General features: G+C 41.6%; 1 protein-coding gene across 1 annotated transcript in view; it reads right to left on the bottom strand.

The window, feature by feature from the left end:
• Positions 1–8,582: 8,582 nt before the first annotated feature.
• SYNJ2BP (synaptojanin 2 binding protein) overlaps positions 8,583–16,445 on the bottom strand; it is a 41,243-nt gene continuing 33,380 nt past the window's right edge. Inside the window, exons 3-4 of the mRNA XM_086319999.1 lie at positions 13,715–13,810; positions 8,583–11,147 (exon numbers count right to left, since the gene is read on the bottom strand). Coding sequence (XP_086176125.1) covers positions 11,007–11,147; positions 13,715–13,810 — 237 coding nt within the window. The 3' untranslated portion in view covers positions 8,583–11,006. The remainder of the gene's footprint in view (positions 11,148–13,714; positions 13,811–16,445) is intronic.

Here is a 16,445-nt window from a genome sequence, read left to right as displayed (position 1 = left end):
ATACACACAGTCAAAGGCTTTGGCATAGTCAATAAAGCAGAAATAGATGTTTTTCTGGACTCTCTTGCCTTTTCCATGATCCAGCATATGTTGGCAATTTGATCTCTCATTCCTCTGCCTTTTCTAAAACCAGCTTGAACATCAGGAAGTTCACGGTTCACGTATTGCTGAAGCCTGGCTTGGAGAATTTTGAGTATTACTTTACTAGCATGTGAGATGAGTGCAATTGTGCGGTAGTTTGAGCATTCTTTGGCATTGTCTTTCTTTGGGATTGGAATGAAAACTGACCTTTTCCAGTCCTGTGGCCACTGCTGAGTTTTCCAAATTTGCTGGCATGTTGAGTGCAGCACTTTCACAGCATCATCTTTCAGGATTTGAAATAGCTCAACTGGAATTCCATCACCTCCACTAGCTTTGTTCGTAGTGATGCTTTCTAAGGCCCACTTGACTTCACATTCTAGGATGTCTGGCTCTAGGTCAGTGATCACACCATCGTGATTATCTGGGTCATGAAGATCTTTTTTGTACAGTTCTTCTGTGTATTCTTGCCATCTCTTCTTAATATCTTCTGCTTCTGTTAGGTCCATACCATTTCTGTCCTTTATCGAGCCCATCTTTGCATGAAATGTTCCCTTGGTATCTCTAATTTTCTTGAAGAGATCTCTAGTCTTTCCCATTTTGTTGTTTTCCTCTATTTCTTTGCATTGATTGCTGAGGAACGCTTTCTTATCTCTTCTTGCTATTCTTTGGAACTCTGCATTCAGATTCTTATATCTTTCCTTTTCTCCTTTGCTTTTTGCTTCTCTTCTTTTCACAGCTATTTGTAAGGCCTCCCCAGACAGCCATTTTGCTTTTTTGCATTTTTTTTCCAAAGGGGATGGTCTTGATCCCTGTCTCCTGTACAATGTCACGAATCTCATTCCATAGTTCATCAGGCACTCTATCTATCAGATCTAGGCCCTTAAATCTATTTCTCTCTTCCACTGGACTTCTGGACCATCTCACATAACCACTGGACCAGCAGGACTTCCCTGATGGTCCAGTGGTTAAGACTCTACCTGCCAATGCAGAGGACCCGAGTTCAATCCCTGGTGCAGGAAGATTCCACATACCCGTAAGACAACTGAGCCCATGCCCCAGAGCCCGTGCTCCACAACCAGAGAAGCCACCATAACAAGAGCAGCCACCTCAACGTGGAGCCCTCACACTGCAACTAGAGAGTCGCCCACACACACTGCAACTAGGGAAAAGACGTGTACACAGCAATGAAGACCCGGGGCACTCAAAAATTAAAAAAATAAATTAAAAAATTTAAAATATTAACATGTTTTGGGGGTACAACGTATCTGTACTTTACACAATAAAAACAATGTTCAACATAAAAAACAGTAATAAGAAACTCATATTCAAATTGGCACTGCAGATACAGAATTAAAAGGGGAACTAGGATCCCACATGCCCGGTGCAATGAACCCTGAGTGCCCCAACTACTGAACCCACGCACAGCAACTACTGAGCATCAGCACCACAACTAGAGAAGGAAGCCCGCAAGAAAGACCTGGCATGCTGCAAGGAAGATCCCCAGTGACACAACTAAGACCCAAGGCAGCCAAATAACTAAGTAAAAGTTTTAAAACCACATTCCATTTATTAAGAAAAAAAAATGGGATTCAATTTGATGATGCCATTTGCAAATCTCAAAACAGAAAGAAGGATCATATTTTCTTGACTGGTCAATCAATTTAATGATTACAGGAAATACAAAGTTCTTTTGTAAATGACTCTGCTAATGATTGACTTGCATTTGAAAAATGCACGTCAGCTCTCTCCCTCTCCCATTTATCACCCTGCAAAAGAAAGGAAAACATTTAGAAACAGGACCTAATGTTCGCAGTAATTTGATTCCTTAGATAGAGCAATGCTTGCTTATACCATAGGTTATTACACTATCATCAAATGTATCAGGTAAGCAGATGAAGTGCTTTGAAATCTCTCTACAAGTATCTACATCAGGCAAGAGAATATGGCTGTTAAGAACTTGGTTCTGATCAGAATTCCTTAAAATACTGCCTTCCTTTTGTCTTCCTTTGATTACAATTGCCTTTTGGGATGTGAATGTTGGTCTCAAAAAGATGTGCAGATAAAAAAGAAACAGCAAACGGGCTTACCACAGGAGAGCAACCAACTGTAACCCTATTACATAATAGGTGAGAGTATTCTTGCCCGGAGAATCCCATGGATAAAGGAACCTGGTGGGCTACAGTCCATAGGGTCGCAAAGAATTGGACATGACTTAAGAGACTCAGCATGCACGAACAAAGAGCTTTACGGGGCTTCCCAGGTGGCACTAATGGTAAAGAACCTGCCTGAGAATGCAGGAGACATAGAGATGCAGGTTCGATCCCTGAGTCAGAATGATCTCCTGGAGGAGAGCATGGCAACCCACTCCAGCATTCTTGCCTGAAGAATCCCATGGACAGAGGGGCCTGGCAGGCTATAGTCCATAGGGTCACAAAGAGTTGGACATGACTGAAGTGACTTAGCACACACCCATAAGAGCTTCACAACTCGAATGTACTGCTTCTAGGTGAAATCAGAATACTTTGACATCAAGATCACCAACAGGACTTCCCTGGTGGTCTAGTGGCTAAGAGTGCTCTCTTCAAATGCAGAGGACCCAGGTTCAATCCCTGATTGGGAAACTTGATCCCATATGCCCCAACTAAGACCTGGCACAGGCAAATAAATAAGTAAAAATATTTTTTAAAAAATCACCAGCAAATACTCCCTCCCTTTCAGATGATAAGTTATTTCAGCTTGCTGCTGCTGCTGCTGCTGCTAAGTCGCTTCAGTCGTGTCCAACTCTGCGAGACCCCATAGACAGCAGCCCACCAGGCTTCCCCATCCCTGGGATTCTCCAGGCAAGAACACTGGAGTGGGTTGCCATTTCCTTCTCCAATGCATGAAAGTGAAAAGTGAAAGTGAAGTCGCTCAGTCGTGTCTGACTCTTCGTGACCCCGTGGACTGCAGCCTACCAGGCTCCTCTGTCCATGGGATTTTCCAGGCAAGAGTACTGGAGTGGGGTGCCATCGCCTTCTCTGTATTTCAGCTTAGAGTGACCTTATTTAATTTATATTTGTACCTTCAGCACCTAGCACATAGCGCATGCTCAGTTGTGTCTGACTGTGACCTCATGGATTATGGCCCCCAGTAGATTGTGGCCTGCCAGGCTCCTCTGTCCATGGGATTTTTCAGGCAAGAATACTAGAGTGAGGTTGCCACTTTCTCCTCCAGGGGATCTTCCCAACCCAAGGATCAAATTAGTGTCTCCTGTGTCTCCTGCATTGGCAGGCAAATTCCTTACCACTGAGCCACCTGGGAAGCCCAGGGGGTCTATATACTGGCTCAGTAATAAATGATTTACAGTATTATGTGCAATTTAAAGAGAACGATATACACAAGCAAAAATCTACCACTATAATAAAATGTCATGGTATTTTCAACAGCTATGCATTTCTGTGCATGATTCCGCTTGACTTAAGAGGTTCCTAGGTCATTTTCTATAACTTGTATTTCCAATTTAGTCTTGGGAATCATGACATAACATTACAGCACCTTGAGACTTTTTCTGCTTTAATGATACTCACTGAATTGTCTGGCTGTTTTAAAAGTTATTTTTAATCTTCCTTTCTTTGTAAGGAGAATCTTCATATTCTCTTATAGTATTCATTAATGTGATATAGTATCATTTAAGGAAACGATGGTCACAAGGTGAAAAGTCAAAATGACCACTAAAAACGGTCCCTTAAACTAGCTAGCATCTATTCAGTATTTGCTAGGGAGAAGGCAATGGCACCCCACTCCAGTACTCTTGCCTGGAAAATCCCATGGGTGGAGGAGCCTGGTAGGCTGCAGTCCATGGGGTCACAAAGAGTAGGACACGACTGAGCGACTTCACTTTGACTTTTCACTTTCATGCATTGGAGAAGGAAATGGCAACCCACTCCAGTGTTCTTGCCTGGAGAATCCCAGGGACGGGGGAGCCTGGTGGGCTGCTGTCTATGGGGTCCCACAGAGTCGGACACGACTGAAGCAACTTAGCAGCAGCAGCAGCAGGCCCCTTGAGTGGAGAAGGAAATGGCAACCCACTCCAGTACTCTTGCCTGGAAAATTCCATGGATGGAGGAGCCTGATGGGCTGCAGTCCATGGGATGGATAGCAAAGAGTCGGACACAACTGAGCGACTTCACTTTCTTTCTATCATTCCTGTTGGAGAAGGAAATGGCAACCCACTCCAGTGTTCTTGCCTGGAGACTCCCATGGACATAGAGGCCTGGTGGGCTGCAGTCTATGGGGTTGCAAAGAGTCAGACACGACTAAGCAACTAACATAGGCCCCTTAAGAACCTTCATGTACTGAATTATCTAGTCCTTCCTGTGTCTCTGGTGGCTGCAGTCCATGGGATCGCTAACAGTCAGACTGAGCGACTTCACTTTCACTTTCCTGTGTCTCTAGGAGGTGGGCTTAATTGTCAGCCCCATTCTGTCAACAAGGAGTCCCAAACACAGAGGTTAAGTGACCTGTCCAAATGATAAAGCCAGTAGTTGGTTGAGCTGGGAATTTGAGTCTTGGGTGGAGGGCTAGAAGAACAGAGGGTGGGGGACTTCCCTGGTGACTCTGGGGCCATGACTCATGCAGGGAGTCTGGATTCCATCTCTGGTCAGGAACTAGATCCCAAAGGCCACAACTGAGAGTTTGCAGGCTGTGACTAAGACCTGGCGCAGCCGAATAAACAAAGAATGGAAGGTGGCTGAAGGTGATTCACTGAGTGGCAGTGCCCCATGGGGTCTGTCTCTTCCTTCCTTCTTGATCTCTAGTGCTATCTTGAGGTCTGGGAGTTTACCTTTTCCACCCCTTCTATAAGCTACTCCATACCCTCCAAGAAAATCACTCCCACCTTTTAAAATTTTGCTTGTCACCAAGAATCAGTGTCTGTACTTACGTCTGAAAGAGCCTCGAGTCACCCAACAAGTTGACATACCGCTCACACAGAAACATAAGGCCGACTTCCTGCCTTCCAGCTGCTTACATATATCTCAGAAAAGCTATGGTAATGACTGAATCCTCTGTCCTCCTATGCAGGTTCTAAGTGAAAGACAGCCAGACCTATGTGGGATAGATCAGTGGAGAAAAAGGCTTCACGGAGGGCCTGGCATGGGATCTTTGGAGAGAGTCACTGTCATGGACACCTTTTCATCATCTGCCCATCCCACAATCCCTTCTTCAAACACTGTCCCTCTCAGAACAGTTGATCCTGATGCACATGGTAGGCACTTGTTTGTTGAATGAAGGAAAAACCCCCCATCTGTCCAAAGATATATTTTGACTAAAATAGATTGGAATAAAATCTTTATCAGCTTCACATGAAATTACATGAACTCTACTCTCCCACATTGTTGAGAACCTTATGTTTTCATTTTTAAAAATTGTTTATTTACACAACAAAAACGATGTCCAATGTTAAAAACAAACCATACTTCTCTAGTTTTGAACTATTGAAATTAGTTGCAGAAGAGCTCATCTGATTCAATTTGATACTAGGTCTGTCAACTCCAAATTGGCACTTGCCATCTGCCTCTATAAGGATTAAATTATGAGTTGCTGCAGAAGATCAGCATCCTTTTTAGGCTCCTCTACTGATTTTCAACACCCCTGAAAGGAGTTCAAGGTGGAGATAGCAATGAGGCACCGTGCTCTGGGAAAACTCAGCAGAACAGGTCTTCAGATAGTTAGATATTTTCAGGAGCTGATTTTATGAGCCCAATTCTTATATCTCCTCATACCTAGAAAAACACTTAATCCTTCATGGTAACAGCTGCTCCTCATGACTAGTAGAAAGCTTTTGCCAAAAAAAAAAAAAAGCGTGTTTGATTGCATGTACTCCCCCTTCACCAAAATCACATAGTCTGAACTTCCCCCCTACCTCTTTGGAGCAGTTTCTCAGTTATCTTAAATGCTGTCTCCTGGACTATAGTCCTCATTTTGCCACAAATTAAACTTTTAACTCCCAACTCTCACCTTGTGCTTTTTTAAGAGGGCAGATCTTTCTCAGATTATTCTGTGCAATCTCCCAATCAGGCATGATGCTTGCAATAATACCCTTCAGCTGTCAATCAGTTCTCTGACCTTTATTCAAGGCCCAAAGAAAGAAGAGGGAAGCGAGATAAAAAGGATAGTTTTACCTATGTTCATATAGTGGATACATTCAAGACATTTAAGACAGAAAGGGCACTTCTGCAAGACTCTCTAATCTGGATTGTTAGTTTACCTCTGAGCCCTGATTTTCTCATCTTTAAGACAGATTCATTCTAGAATCTTTTAGTTCCAATGTTCTATGATTCAGTTCCAATACATCCACACACTAACATGCTAATACATTTTGCTGAAAGTTGGTCAGTCCCTAACAAATCAACAGCCAAAGAATGCTCCACTTCTTATTTCACATCTATACTTGAGGCATAAGCTAATGGAGGGCTGGGCTCCAAAAAGGCCTGAGTGAGATTCTTATTTTGGGCTGGAGCAATGCCTGGATGTAATAATTTAAATAGAGTCTAGGTTTAAATGCCATAGCTTTTTTTTCCCTGACACTGCACAGTGGAATCACCTGATGAACTGTTTTATTGCTGCCCTGTTTCCACCCTTAAGAGATTCCGCTTAATTGATCTAGGTGCAGCCTGGACGTGAGAATTTTTATCAGCTCTCCAGGTGATTCTAACCTGAGAAAAAGGCGACTATTTGCATAGAGCAGTGATTCTCAAACTTCAGTGTGAATCAAGTTACCTGGAAGGATTATTAAAACTTATTTCTGGGTGCCCTACTAAATTTCTGACTCCTAGGGTGGAGCCCAAGAGTTTGCTTTTCTTTTTTAAGATTATCTTTATTGTTTTTTTTAATTTAATTAGAGGCTAATTACTTTACAATATTGTGTTGCTTTTGCCATACACCAACATGAATCCACCACGGGTGTACATGTGTTCCCAATCCTGAACCCCCCTCCCACCTCCCTCAGAATTTGCTTTTCTAACAAATTCACAGGTAATGCTGATACTTTTGTCCAGAGACCTCACTTTGAGAACCACTGCCAGTAAAAAGGCAATGGCACCCCACTCCAGTACTCTTGCCTAGAAAATCCCAAGGGCAGAGGAGCCCGGTAGGCTACAGTCCATGGGGTCGCGAAGAGTCGGACACGACTGAGCGACTTCACTTTCACTTTTCACTCATATGCATTGGAGAAGGAAATGGCAACCCACTCCAGTGTTCTTGCCTGGAGAATCCCAGGGACAGGGGAGCCTGGTGGGCTGCGGTCTATGGGGTCGCACAGAGTCGGACACGACTGAAGCGACTTAGCAGCAGCAGCAGCAGCAGCAGCCAGTAAGGAAGTATCACTGGTGGTGGCACCTGAAGTCCTGAGTTTAAATCCTAATTCTATTATTACCACCTATGCAATCTTAGGAAGCAACTTATTCTCTTTTCTTTACTGTCTTTTTAACAACCGGAGAAGGCAATGGCATCCCACTCTAGTACTCTTGCCTGGAAAATCCCATGGATGGAGGAGCCTGGTGGGCTGCAGTCCATGTGGTCGTTAAGAGTCGGACACGACTTTACGACTTCACTTTGACTTTTCACTTTCATGCACTGGAGAAGGAAATGGCAACCCACTTGTATTCTTGCCTGGAGAATCCCAGGGATGGCAGAGCCTTGTGGGCTGCCGTCTATGGGGTCGCACAGAGTCGGACACGACTGAAGCGACTTAGCAGCAGCAGCAGCAGATCTCACAGTTGTGAGGCATCAACAGTGTTACCATTCAGCACCTGGCAGAGAATGCAGTTAACAGGCATTCATTTCCTTTTTCTGTTACACATGGCTAGATGGTATGAATAAGTTAATAGCACTGGTTAAAATTTGGCAGGAAAAGATAATTGAATTGAAGCAAGCAATGTCTCATTAGAACTGTATATATAACATAGGATGATAAATGTAGAGAAGTGTTTTAAGTAAATGTCTTAAAAGATACTTTCTTTCAATCTTTAGAACTTTGAACATTTTGAACATAGAATTTAGGTGCGAGGAATATTAGATACAACTGATAAAGTGATAGAAATGTTAGATTTGATCTACAAAGAGCATGAATGTTTTAATGACCTACAATGGACTCCAATCCTTCACTTATAATTATCTAGAAAGTCAGGAATCAGTATAATTTAAGTAGCATACCTGCCTAAACCTTTTAATATATTGATCTTTGTTTTTTAATTAATTAGACTGCATCTGGTCTTGGCTGTGACTCTCGGGCTCTAGCGTACTTTGGGCTCAGTAGTTGTGGTGCAGGCTTAGTTGCCTTGAGGCAGGAGGGTCCTCAGTCCCCCAACCAGGGATCAAACCTGCGTCCCCTGCATTGGAAGGTGGATTCTTAACCAGGACAACCAGAGAAGTCCCTATTGACTTTTGAATACAATTCCAGAGAAAACCTGAATTATTAAAGTATATCAGAATCCCTACTATCAAAGCAAAACTTCTACCAATGATGTGATAGGTGTTTTTATTTACATATACCAACACACAAAAGATGAAATAGCCTTCCATCCTGCTTGCCACTTGCTTCCCGTTGTATGTCTCAAGGTCCTCTCAGGAGTTAATGTTTAAACCGTGAGAGGAATCCTGGGAGGAAAGCAGGCCCACTGCAGAAGCAGCTGTACATTCCTCCCAACACAGGAAGGGTACCTGAGGCTGTGCCTCCACAGTGGGGCTGGTTGAGGTGAGAAGTGGAATACTGTGAGGGTTTCTCCATGGAATCTATGACTGCGGTTGTCTAAGTTGAGTCTCAGAGGTATTAAACTGTCAGGTCTGAAGGCAGAAGTCCTCAGGATCGTTTACAGAAAGTTTCTTCTTCTACAAATAGGTGACCCAGAGGCAAAGTCTTAACTGAGATTTTGTTTTAAAAGCCTTCTCTTTCCACTCTGGCCTGATGCCATCAACAGCTTTCTTTTTCTGAATTCCTTTAAAAAAAAAAAAAAGTGCACATCTTTGTTGCTGCATCATATTCTGAATAGTGCCATTTCTTTTATTATTGTTCTCAACTATTACTTAACCTTATGATATACTTTTAACTTCTCATCTATTTATGAATTCTCTTAACTAGACTGTGAACTCAAGGGTACTTAACTTGACCTCTTCCTCCACAGAACTTTCTCAATTGCCTCAATTCTCAGTAACCATCCCTTTTGTTGTTTGCAATATAAATTTGACCCTAACTTGCATTGCCCTGTCTATGGAGGTAATTGTATACTATTTTATGTGTAAAAGTGTTCTCTTCCCAAATGGAACAAAAAAAAAACACAAAAAACAAAAACCCTTCAGGATGGAGGCTATGTATTTTGCTTCTTTGTAAAAGTCGTAACAAACCTGATGTCCAACAGACATTTGTAAAATTCTTATCAGATTATCCATGCTAAAAATTGGCACAACTGCCTTCTTGAATCCTGAGGGAAAGTTTTCATACTCTTGCTGCCAAGATTATGTAAAGCCTATAGCCTGCCAAGTATACGTAGAGGATGGAAATGATTTTCTTTAAGCCAGAAAACTAGCCTTGGTTCAGCTCTCATGAGTGCTTTAAAATCAACCTTCAATACCATAAGAACAGGAGGGTTCCCACCTCATTAGTGCCCTTGATATTCCCTAATATCCATTCATCCATAAATTTTCCTCACAAAACATAAACCAAACTTCCAGAGCCCCTAAAACAAACAAAACTTTCTTCCTCTTCCTTGCAAAATAGTTCATTCATTAAAAGCCATAACCAGTGCCTAGAAAATTTCAAAAAAAGAAAAATCAGCAATCCAAACCATTTCAACTTAACTGAATTGAAGGAGAGCTGATTTCATGGCCGTCCCGCTGGGGAGCAGTCCCTCTCTCTGAGTTTGCCTGTTAACAGAAACAGGAAAGACTGGTAGATGGCCTGAGTTTTTTCACTGGGTTGGTTTGGCCTCATAGCTCTGACTACAGCCATTCCAGTTGATCCTTTAACAGGACTATAAGGTACCAAAAGAGTCACTAGAGTAGTCCAGAGACTAGTAAGATTTACGTTTACCTCTCCCAAGTTTTTTAAAGACTTGTTTGCACAAAGCTGGATTATGGCATTTTACCTCAGCTGTCACCACAGGTATTATGAAGAAGAAATAGTGTTCTAAGATTTTTAATTAGTTGCTTTAGTTTTCGTTTTTTTAAAAGACTCAGATTGCTATCCTCTTTACTCTATTACTCTTGCTACATACTGAATTCTTCCATTGAAGACTATCACTTAATCCTTACAGCAGAAACCTAGAAACTGGAGTTGCTTTCCACTTCTTTAATTCTCCATAAGGCATCACTATTATCACATCATACATGAATATGTATGTATATATATGTGTGTGTCTGTATATATAATATTTGTTTTAAAACGTAGAAATGTTCTTCTCATTCATCTTTGTTTGATACAAAGTAGGTGCCCAAGTAGGTATTAATAGTTAGAAATTAAATAAAAGGCCACAAAAACTTCCCAAGGAAGATCATTAAAGAGAAAAATCCTTTTTTCCTCTTATTACAGCTGGCCTTTGATGCATGCCAGGTAAGAAAAAAAGGAATACTGCAGGGTGATGGGAAGACTAGACCTTTCCCATTTTTTGGGTTGTAGCTGAACTTCTATTGGCGGTTCTAGTAAAATATATAACTCTTCGTTTGTTCTAGGCAAGTCCTTCTTTTGGGTTTCCTTCAGACACTGCCTTTACTCTCCCATGAGAAAATGAGGATTCAGAGATTTCGAATAGCAAGATTCTGGTTGGGTAGCAGTCTCTTGAAATCATGAGCTGGCTATGTAGAGGAAAAGTTATGGGAGACTGGCAGGAGAGGGTGAGAGAAAAAGAGAAATGTATCTTCTTCTTTGGGAGCACAGGAAGAAAGCAAGTTTTTCAAAGTCGTTGCCGGTATCTCATGAAGGCCCAGGCTGCTACCATGGTGAGGGCAAACACTGGCACCAGCACCATAGCTATGGGAATACCACTTGGCTCCCCTTCACCTTGAGGTCCTATGGGCCCATTCTGCACCTGTAACTGGAAGGGAAAGAAAAATGTTAACTCTAGTGACAATGTGTGTTTACCACAACTGCAGTGTCCAAGCTGACACATTACCTGGATCAGCAGTCTCTGTATCACTCAGAGCTGTAAGCCCTTAGCACTACCAAACAGAAGGTGTCCTCTCTCTATCCTGAGTTGATACATCAATGCCACTGATTCTTTGGAAACAAAGTAAGTCTGATGGAAGGGCATTTAACCTTGCTGTGCTACTGACCTAAGGGACCCAAGGGTAAGTCAGATAACCTCTTTCTATTTCTGCACTGTCTCCACTAAACTATATGTATACCATACCAGGAAAATGAAGATATGAAATGAAGCCTACTGATCCTATAGGAAGCCTGGAAATTACTGGGCAAGGGCAGGGGTGTCCATCTTTCTAGAAATGTTTATCGAGAAAGATTTATCAGTAGTCAGCATGTAATAACAGCAGATCTGAGCAATGGGACAGGCGCAATGCCATTACTTAGAAATATTTTTCAATTCCTGAAAGGTACCTACTCCTTCTCAAGTTGGGGTCCTGTCCTTCATCCCCAATTCTGTAATACTAGGCAAAGATAAAGGTGAAACATATGGAATGGAGGTAAAAGATTCAAAGGTAAATAAATTTAAAAATTTCAGATCCTAACAGTTATAATTTTCCATTGCCAAAACATTCCCTTTTGAGGCTGGTAATTTTTCTTCATTTCAGTCAATTTTGAAAAAGGTAGCCTTTCTTAACATCAACTTTTTAAAAAAAACATTTTAAAAAATTGAAGTATAGTTAATTTATAATGCTGTGTTGGTTTCACCCAAGTGATTCAGTATATACATAAATATATTCTTTTTCAGATTCTTTTCCATCATAGGTTACTACAAGATACTGAATAGAGCTCCCTGGGTTATACAGAAGGTTCTTATTATTTATTTTATATATAATAGTGTATATATGTTAATCTGAAACTCCTAATTTATCTCTTCCCCTGCCTCCACCATCCCTTTTGGTAACCCTAAATTTTTTCCTATGTTTGTGAGTCTATTTCTGTTTCACAAATAAGTTCATTTGCATCATTTTTTTTTTAAACTTCACATATGAGTGATATGATACAGTATTTGTTTTTCTCTGATTTATTTCACTTAATATGATCATCTCTACATCTATTCATGTTGCTGCAAACGGCAATATTTTATTCTTTATGGCTGAGTAATATTCCACTACCACATACAAACACACCCCGTATCTTCTTTATCTGTCACTGTTGCGTCTACATCTTAGCTATCGTAAACAGCACTGCTATGAATGTTGGGGGCATGTATCTTTTCGAATTAGATTGACATTAACTGGTAACAGATAACTTGGTAACTGTGAAGCCGTCTTGTTTTAGTTAGATTTAATCTCATTAGTCCATGAAACTCTGACCCCTCAATCTGAAAGACAAGACTGAAAAAACTACCTTTTCTATCTTCTATCCCCTCTATAGCTTTCATTCATTTCCTGATGAGATGTCCTGAGAGAACATACTCAATAGAAAGACACGGCTTTTATAGGCCAGTTCCTTGACCAGAACAATCTGTTTTGTTTGGAGTTATTTATGGATGTTTCTTAAAAAATGAACTCACATGCCTTCAAAATTAACTCTAATCATATTAGACTGTATGCCTATATTTGCTTGCCTTTATCTGTTGCAGATCAATACTTTCTCCCATGCTTTAGAAACACAGAAGGGCCAAGGCAGAAGCAGCTGAATACTAGTATATCTCCTACTGACCTGGTTTTCTAATCCATCACGCCCAGATTCTGCTTGCAACCCTGGCTGTTTTCTCAGGTATCTTTCATGCCTTGGGCCCTTTCCACTTCTTTCACTATCTCCTGTTGAATTCTTCAGTCTCTGAAGCCTCACTCAGGAGTTGGGTGAGGCAAAGACAGCATCAATTTAAGAAGGAGCAACTTTAAAGACACAATGAACCTGTGTTATAAGTGCATTCCAAAGTCCTTCATGCTACAGGATTATGTCCACTCAGGCTTTTCTTCTTATCATGCAAATGATAAAATACTAGGAACTTAGGAGAGGATACAGGGATAGGTAGCTGTCTTGATCAAATTCTGAATCTCATTTCTTTTCTCCTGGAGCTCCCCTTTGAGCACTAGGACTTTGGTCAAGAGGATCCCCAAGTTGATAAGAAAAGCATTTATGATGATGGTAGGGAAAAGCTCATAGTATATATCAAAAAACCTACCACCTCTGTCACTATGTTCAAGGGAAGACATATGTTTCCTCTCCTACTAAGAAATAAAATTGGCCCGGTTATATTTTCCCCGATTTATTTTAATTTGCTTGTCAAGCTTTATCTTTAGGGCACATTACTTTGAAGCTACCGGGTTGCAAATGTAGTTATGAATTTCCTTTAGTGATTAGAAGTCTCAGAAGACCCTTGCCTATGTACAGATAATCCCTTCAAAAGAATGAGAGGGAAAGGAAAAAAGCCACACACACTACTGAAGATTACACCACATAATTAATTCATAACAATGTCACAAAAACCCGGTGATGGCAAATGACACCTACCCTGTGCTGCACTCTCAGGGACACAGCATAGCCCGCGTTACGGAAGAGGTCCACAGCGTCCTGGTGCAGCAGGTTCTTTAGGTCTTGGCCGTTGACCTGCCAAAAACAGCAAGGAAAAGTAGTGAAAGATACAGAATGTGAACTCTCATAAGTCAAAAGATTTACTTACATGCGACCACAGATTTAAAAACAGAGACAATTCCGAGGGCTAGGAGAAGGGGTAAAGTTACTTAGAACTCAGAATAACTTTTTCATCTTCAAAGCTACCAGTCTTCCAGGTTACCACTCTATACCCTTTATATTTTTAATCCCTGGCATGGCCGGGCCAGCTTCAGCTCTAGAAACGTAACTCTAGGAAGCTCTCCCACAATTTAGTTTCACGTGGTATAAATCGACTAGCCTCTTCTATTGTTTTTGTTCTATTCTGAACAATTTCCACTGATTCCTTGGATATTCCTATCCTCCTCAAATTTACTAAAAACCATGTTTCTGTGATGATACAAACTTCTAAAAATGTTTTGGTGAAGCTGAGTCCTACCACCTAAAGGTAAGAGATGTGAAGGACTCTGCTATCAACACTTCTCAGTGTCAGGAGTGACACTGGCCACGAGCGATATCTAGTCTATGCTGTACTCAAGGGATACTGCGTAGCCCACTTTATGTAAAATCTCCATAGCTTTTATACCTGGCAATGGCAGCAAGAACATCTATTTGGTAGGTTCTGTTCTACATGCTTTCATACATTATCTCATTGAGTAATCACAATCCTATGAGGTAGACGTTATTTTTATCGATAAAAAAAAAAAAACAAAACTGAAGCTTAGCAAGGTTAGGTAATTTACCCAAAGTCATAGTAACTGTAGAAGCCAGGGCTAAGGGGTTTTATATCCTGGAAGAACACTAAGGTGCTCTTGCCTCTTACTGCTCGTTCTGCACTATTACCCCTCTGCCCTGACCCACCAACTCTTCTTTCCTCTGCTGAAGCTCAAGTCATTTACTTATTCAACCTTCTCATCCTCCTTGTCACGGTTTCTATTCTCCAAGAGGTTCATAACTATCCCTCCAGTCTTTTCCCCGTCAATATTCTTACTGAATAACTCCATCATCACTCTGGCCTTATTAACATCTACCTTTCCAAACTGAAGGATTCCAGCTCTATTCCATTCTAGTCACCAACTGGCATAAGCCTTCCACTTCAACATTAGGGATGCTTCAGCTCCAATATCTCAAACTTAAAAAAAAAAAAAAAGATAAAAAAATCTACTTTCTCCATATTTCCTATACCTCTGAAAATCTCCTCTGCATTCTCATCAGTGCCTTTTACACATCTAGGAGTTCCTACTATTTCAAAAAGGCATTTGGAAAACTACTGGAATCCCTTATCACCATGATCTTCTACCATCCTTCCAGTCCTGGGCAACACACTGCATTTCTTTTCCTTGTCATCAGTGAGCTCAATATTCCGAGAGAAAGATACACAGTCACATTTTCCACCACAGACCCATGTGAGCTGGCTTCTGCTGTACCTTTACAACCCTTCTCATCGGGTGAACTCCCTAATACACATGCAGCGGGTAGCTGTTCCCAAGACCTTTCCTACCATCAAACTCCAATTCCATCGCTTTTCTCAGCAGATCCCTGTCTTATCTTTCTTGAGAATACTGAGAACTTACGACAAACATTCTCTCCATTTTCCTTCCTTTCCCCTTAAGGTTTCTTAATATCCTCTTAGTGCTGCTTTCTCCTTTTTTTTTTTTTTAAAGAATTTATTTATTTTTGGCTGTGCTGGGTCTTCACTGCTGCGTGGGCTACTCTCTAGTTGCAGTGTGAGGGCTTCTCACGGCAGTGGCTTCTCTTGTCGTGGAGCACAAGCTCTAGGGTGTGAGGCCTTCAGGGGTTGTGGTGCATGGGCTTCCCCAGTGGCTCAGCAGTAAAGAATCCGCCTGCAGTACAGGAGACGCACAAGATGCAGATTCAATCCCTGGGTCAGGAAGATCCCCCAGAGGAGGAAATGGCAACCCACTCCAGTATTTTTGCCTGAAAAAGCTCATGCACAGAAGAGGCTGGCTGGCTACAATGCCTGGGGTTGCAGAGAGTCGGACACAACTGGAGCTACTGAGCAGCAGAGCACGGAATCAGTAGTTTTGGCTCCTGGGCTCCAGAGCACAGGGTCAATAGTTGTGACGCGTGGGGTTAGTTGTTCCAACACATGTGGGATCTTCCTGGACCAGGGATCGAACCCGTGCCTCCAGCACTGGCAGGTGGATTAAATACCACTGAGACACAAAGGAGGCCCTGTTCTCGGTTTGTTTTTCTAGGTCCTTCTTCCTACATTCCTCTCTTGTTCTTTCCTCCTGTGGTTTGATGACCATCTTTAGTGTTGTGCTTGGATTGCTTTTTCTTTTTTTCTCTTGTGTGTGAGAGAGCGTGTGTGTCTGTATCTATTGTAGTTTTAGAGTTTGCTGTTCCCATGAAGTTTTGATACAATTCTGTATCAAAACTATATATATAAAAGGTTGTTTTAAGTTTCTGGTATCTTCCCTGCTTCGAGAAGTTCCTTTAGCATTTGTTGCTGGGAAGGCAAATGTAATCTTGGTCCTCATGTGAGCTTCCTTTTGCCAACAGGGAAGAAAGACACTGGGTGACATCAGACAAAAGAAGGGCACAGGCCAATATTACCTTTCAACCCTCTTAGTTTTCTAAAGGTATTCTAAGAGGTCAGTTATTCTAA

The sequence above is a fragment of the Bos grunniens genome, chromosome 10 (assembly GCF_055505025.1).
Source record: "Bos grunniens cultivar Pamir isolate PY7600 chromosome 10, Bosgru_T2T1.0, whole genome shotgun sequence".
Taxonomy (NCBI): Eukaryota; Metazoa; Chordata; class Mammalia; order Artiodactyla; family Bovidae; genus Bos; species Bos grunniens.
The sequence above is the reverse complement of the archived record's forward strand: the minus strand, read 5'-3'. Positions and strand labels throughout refer to the sequence as shown.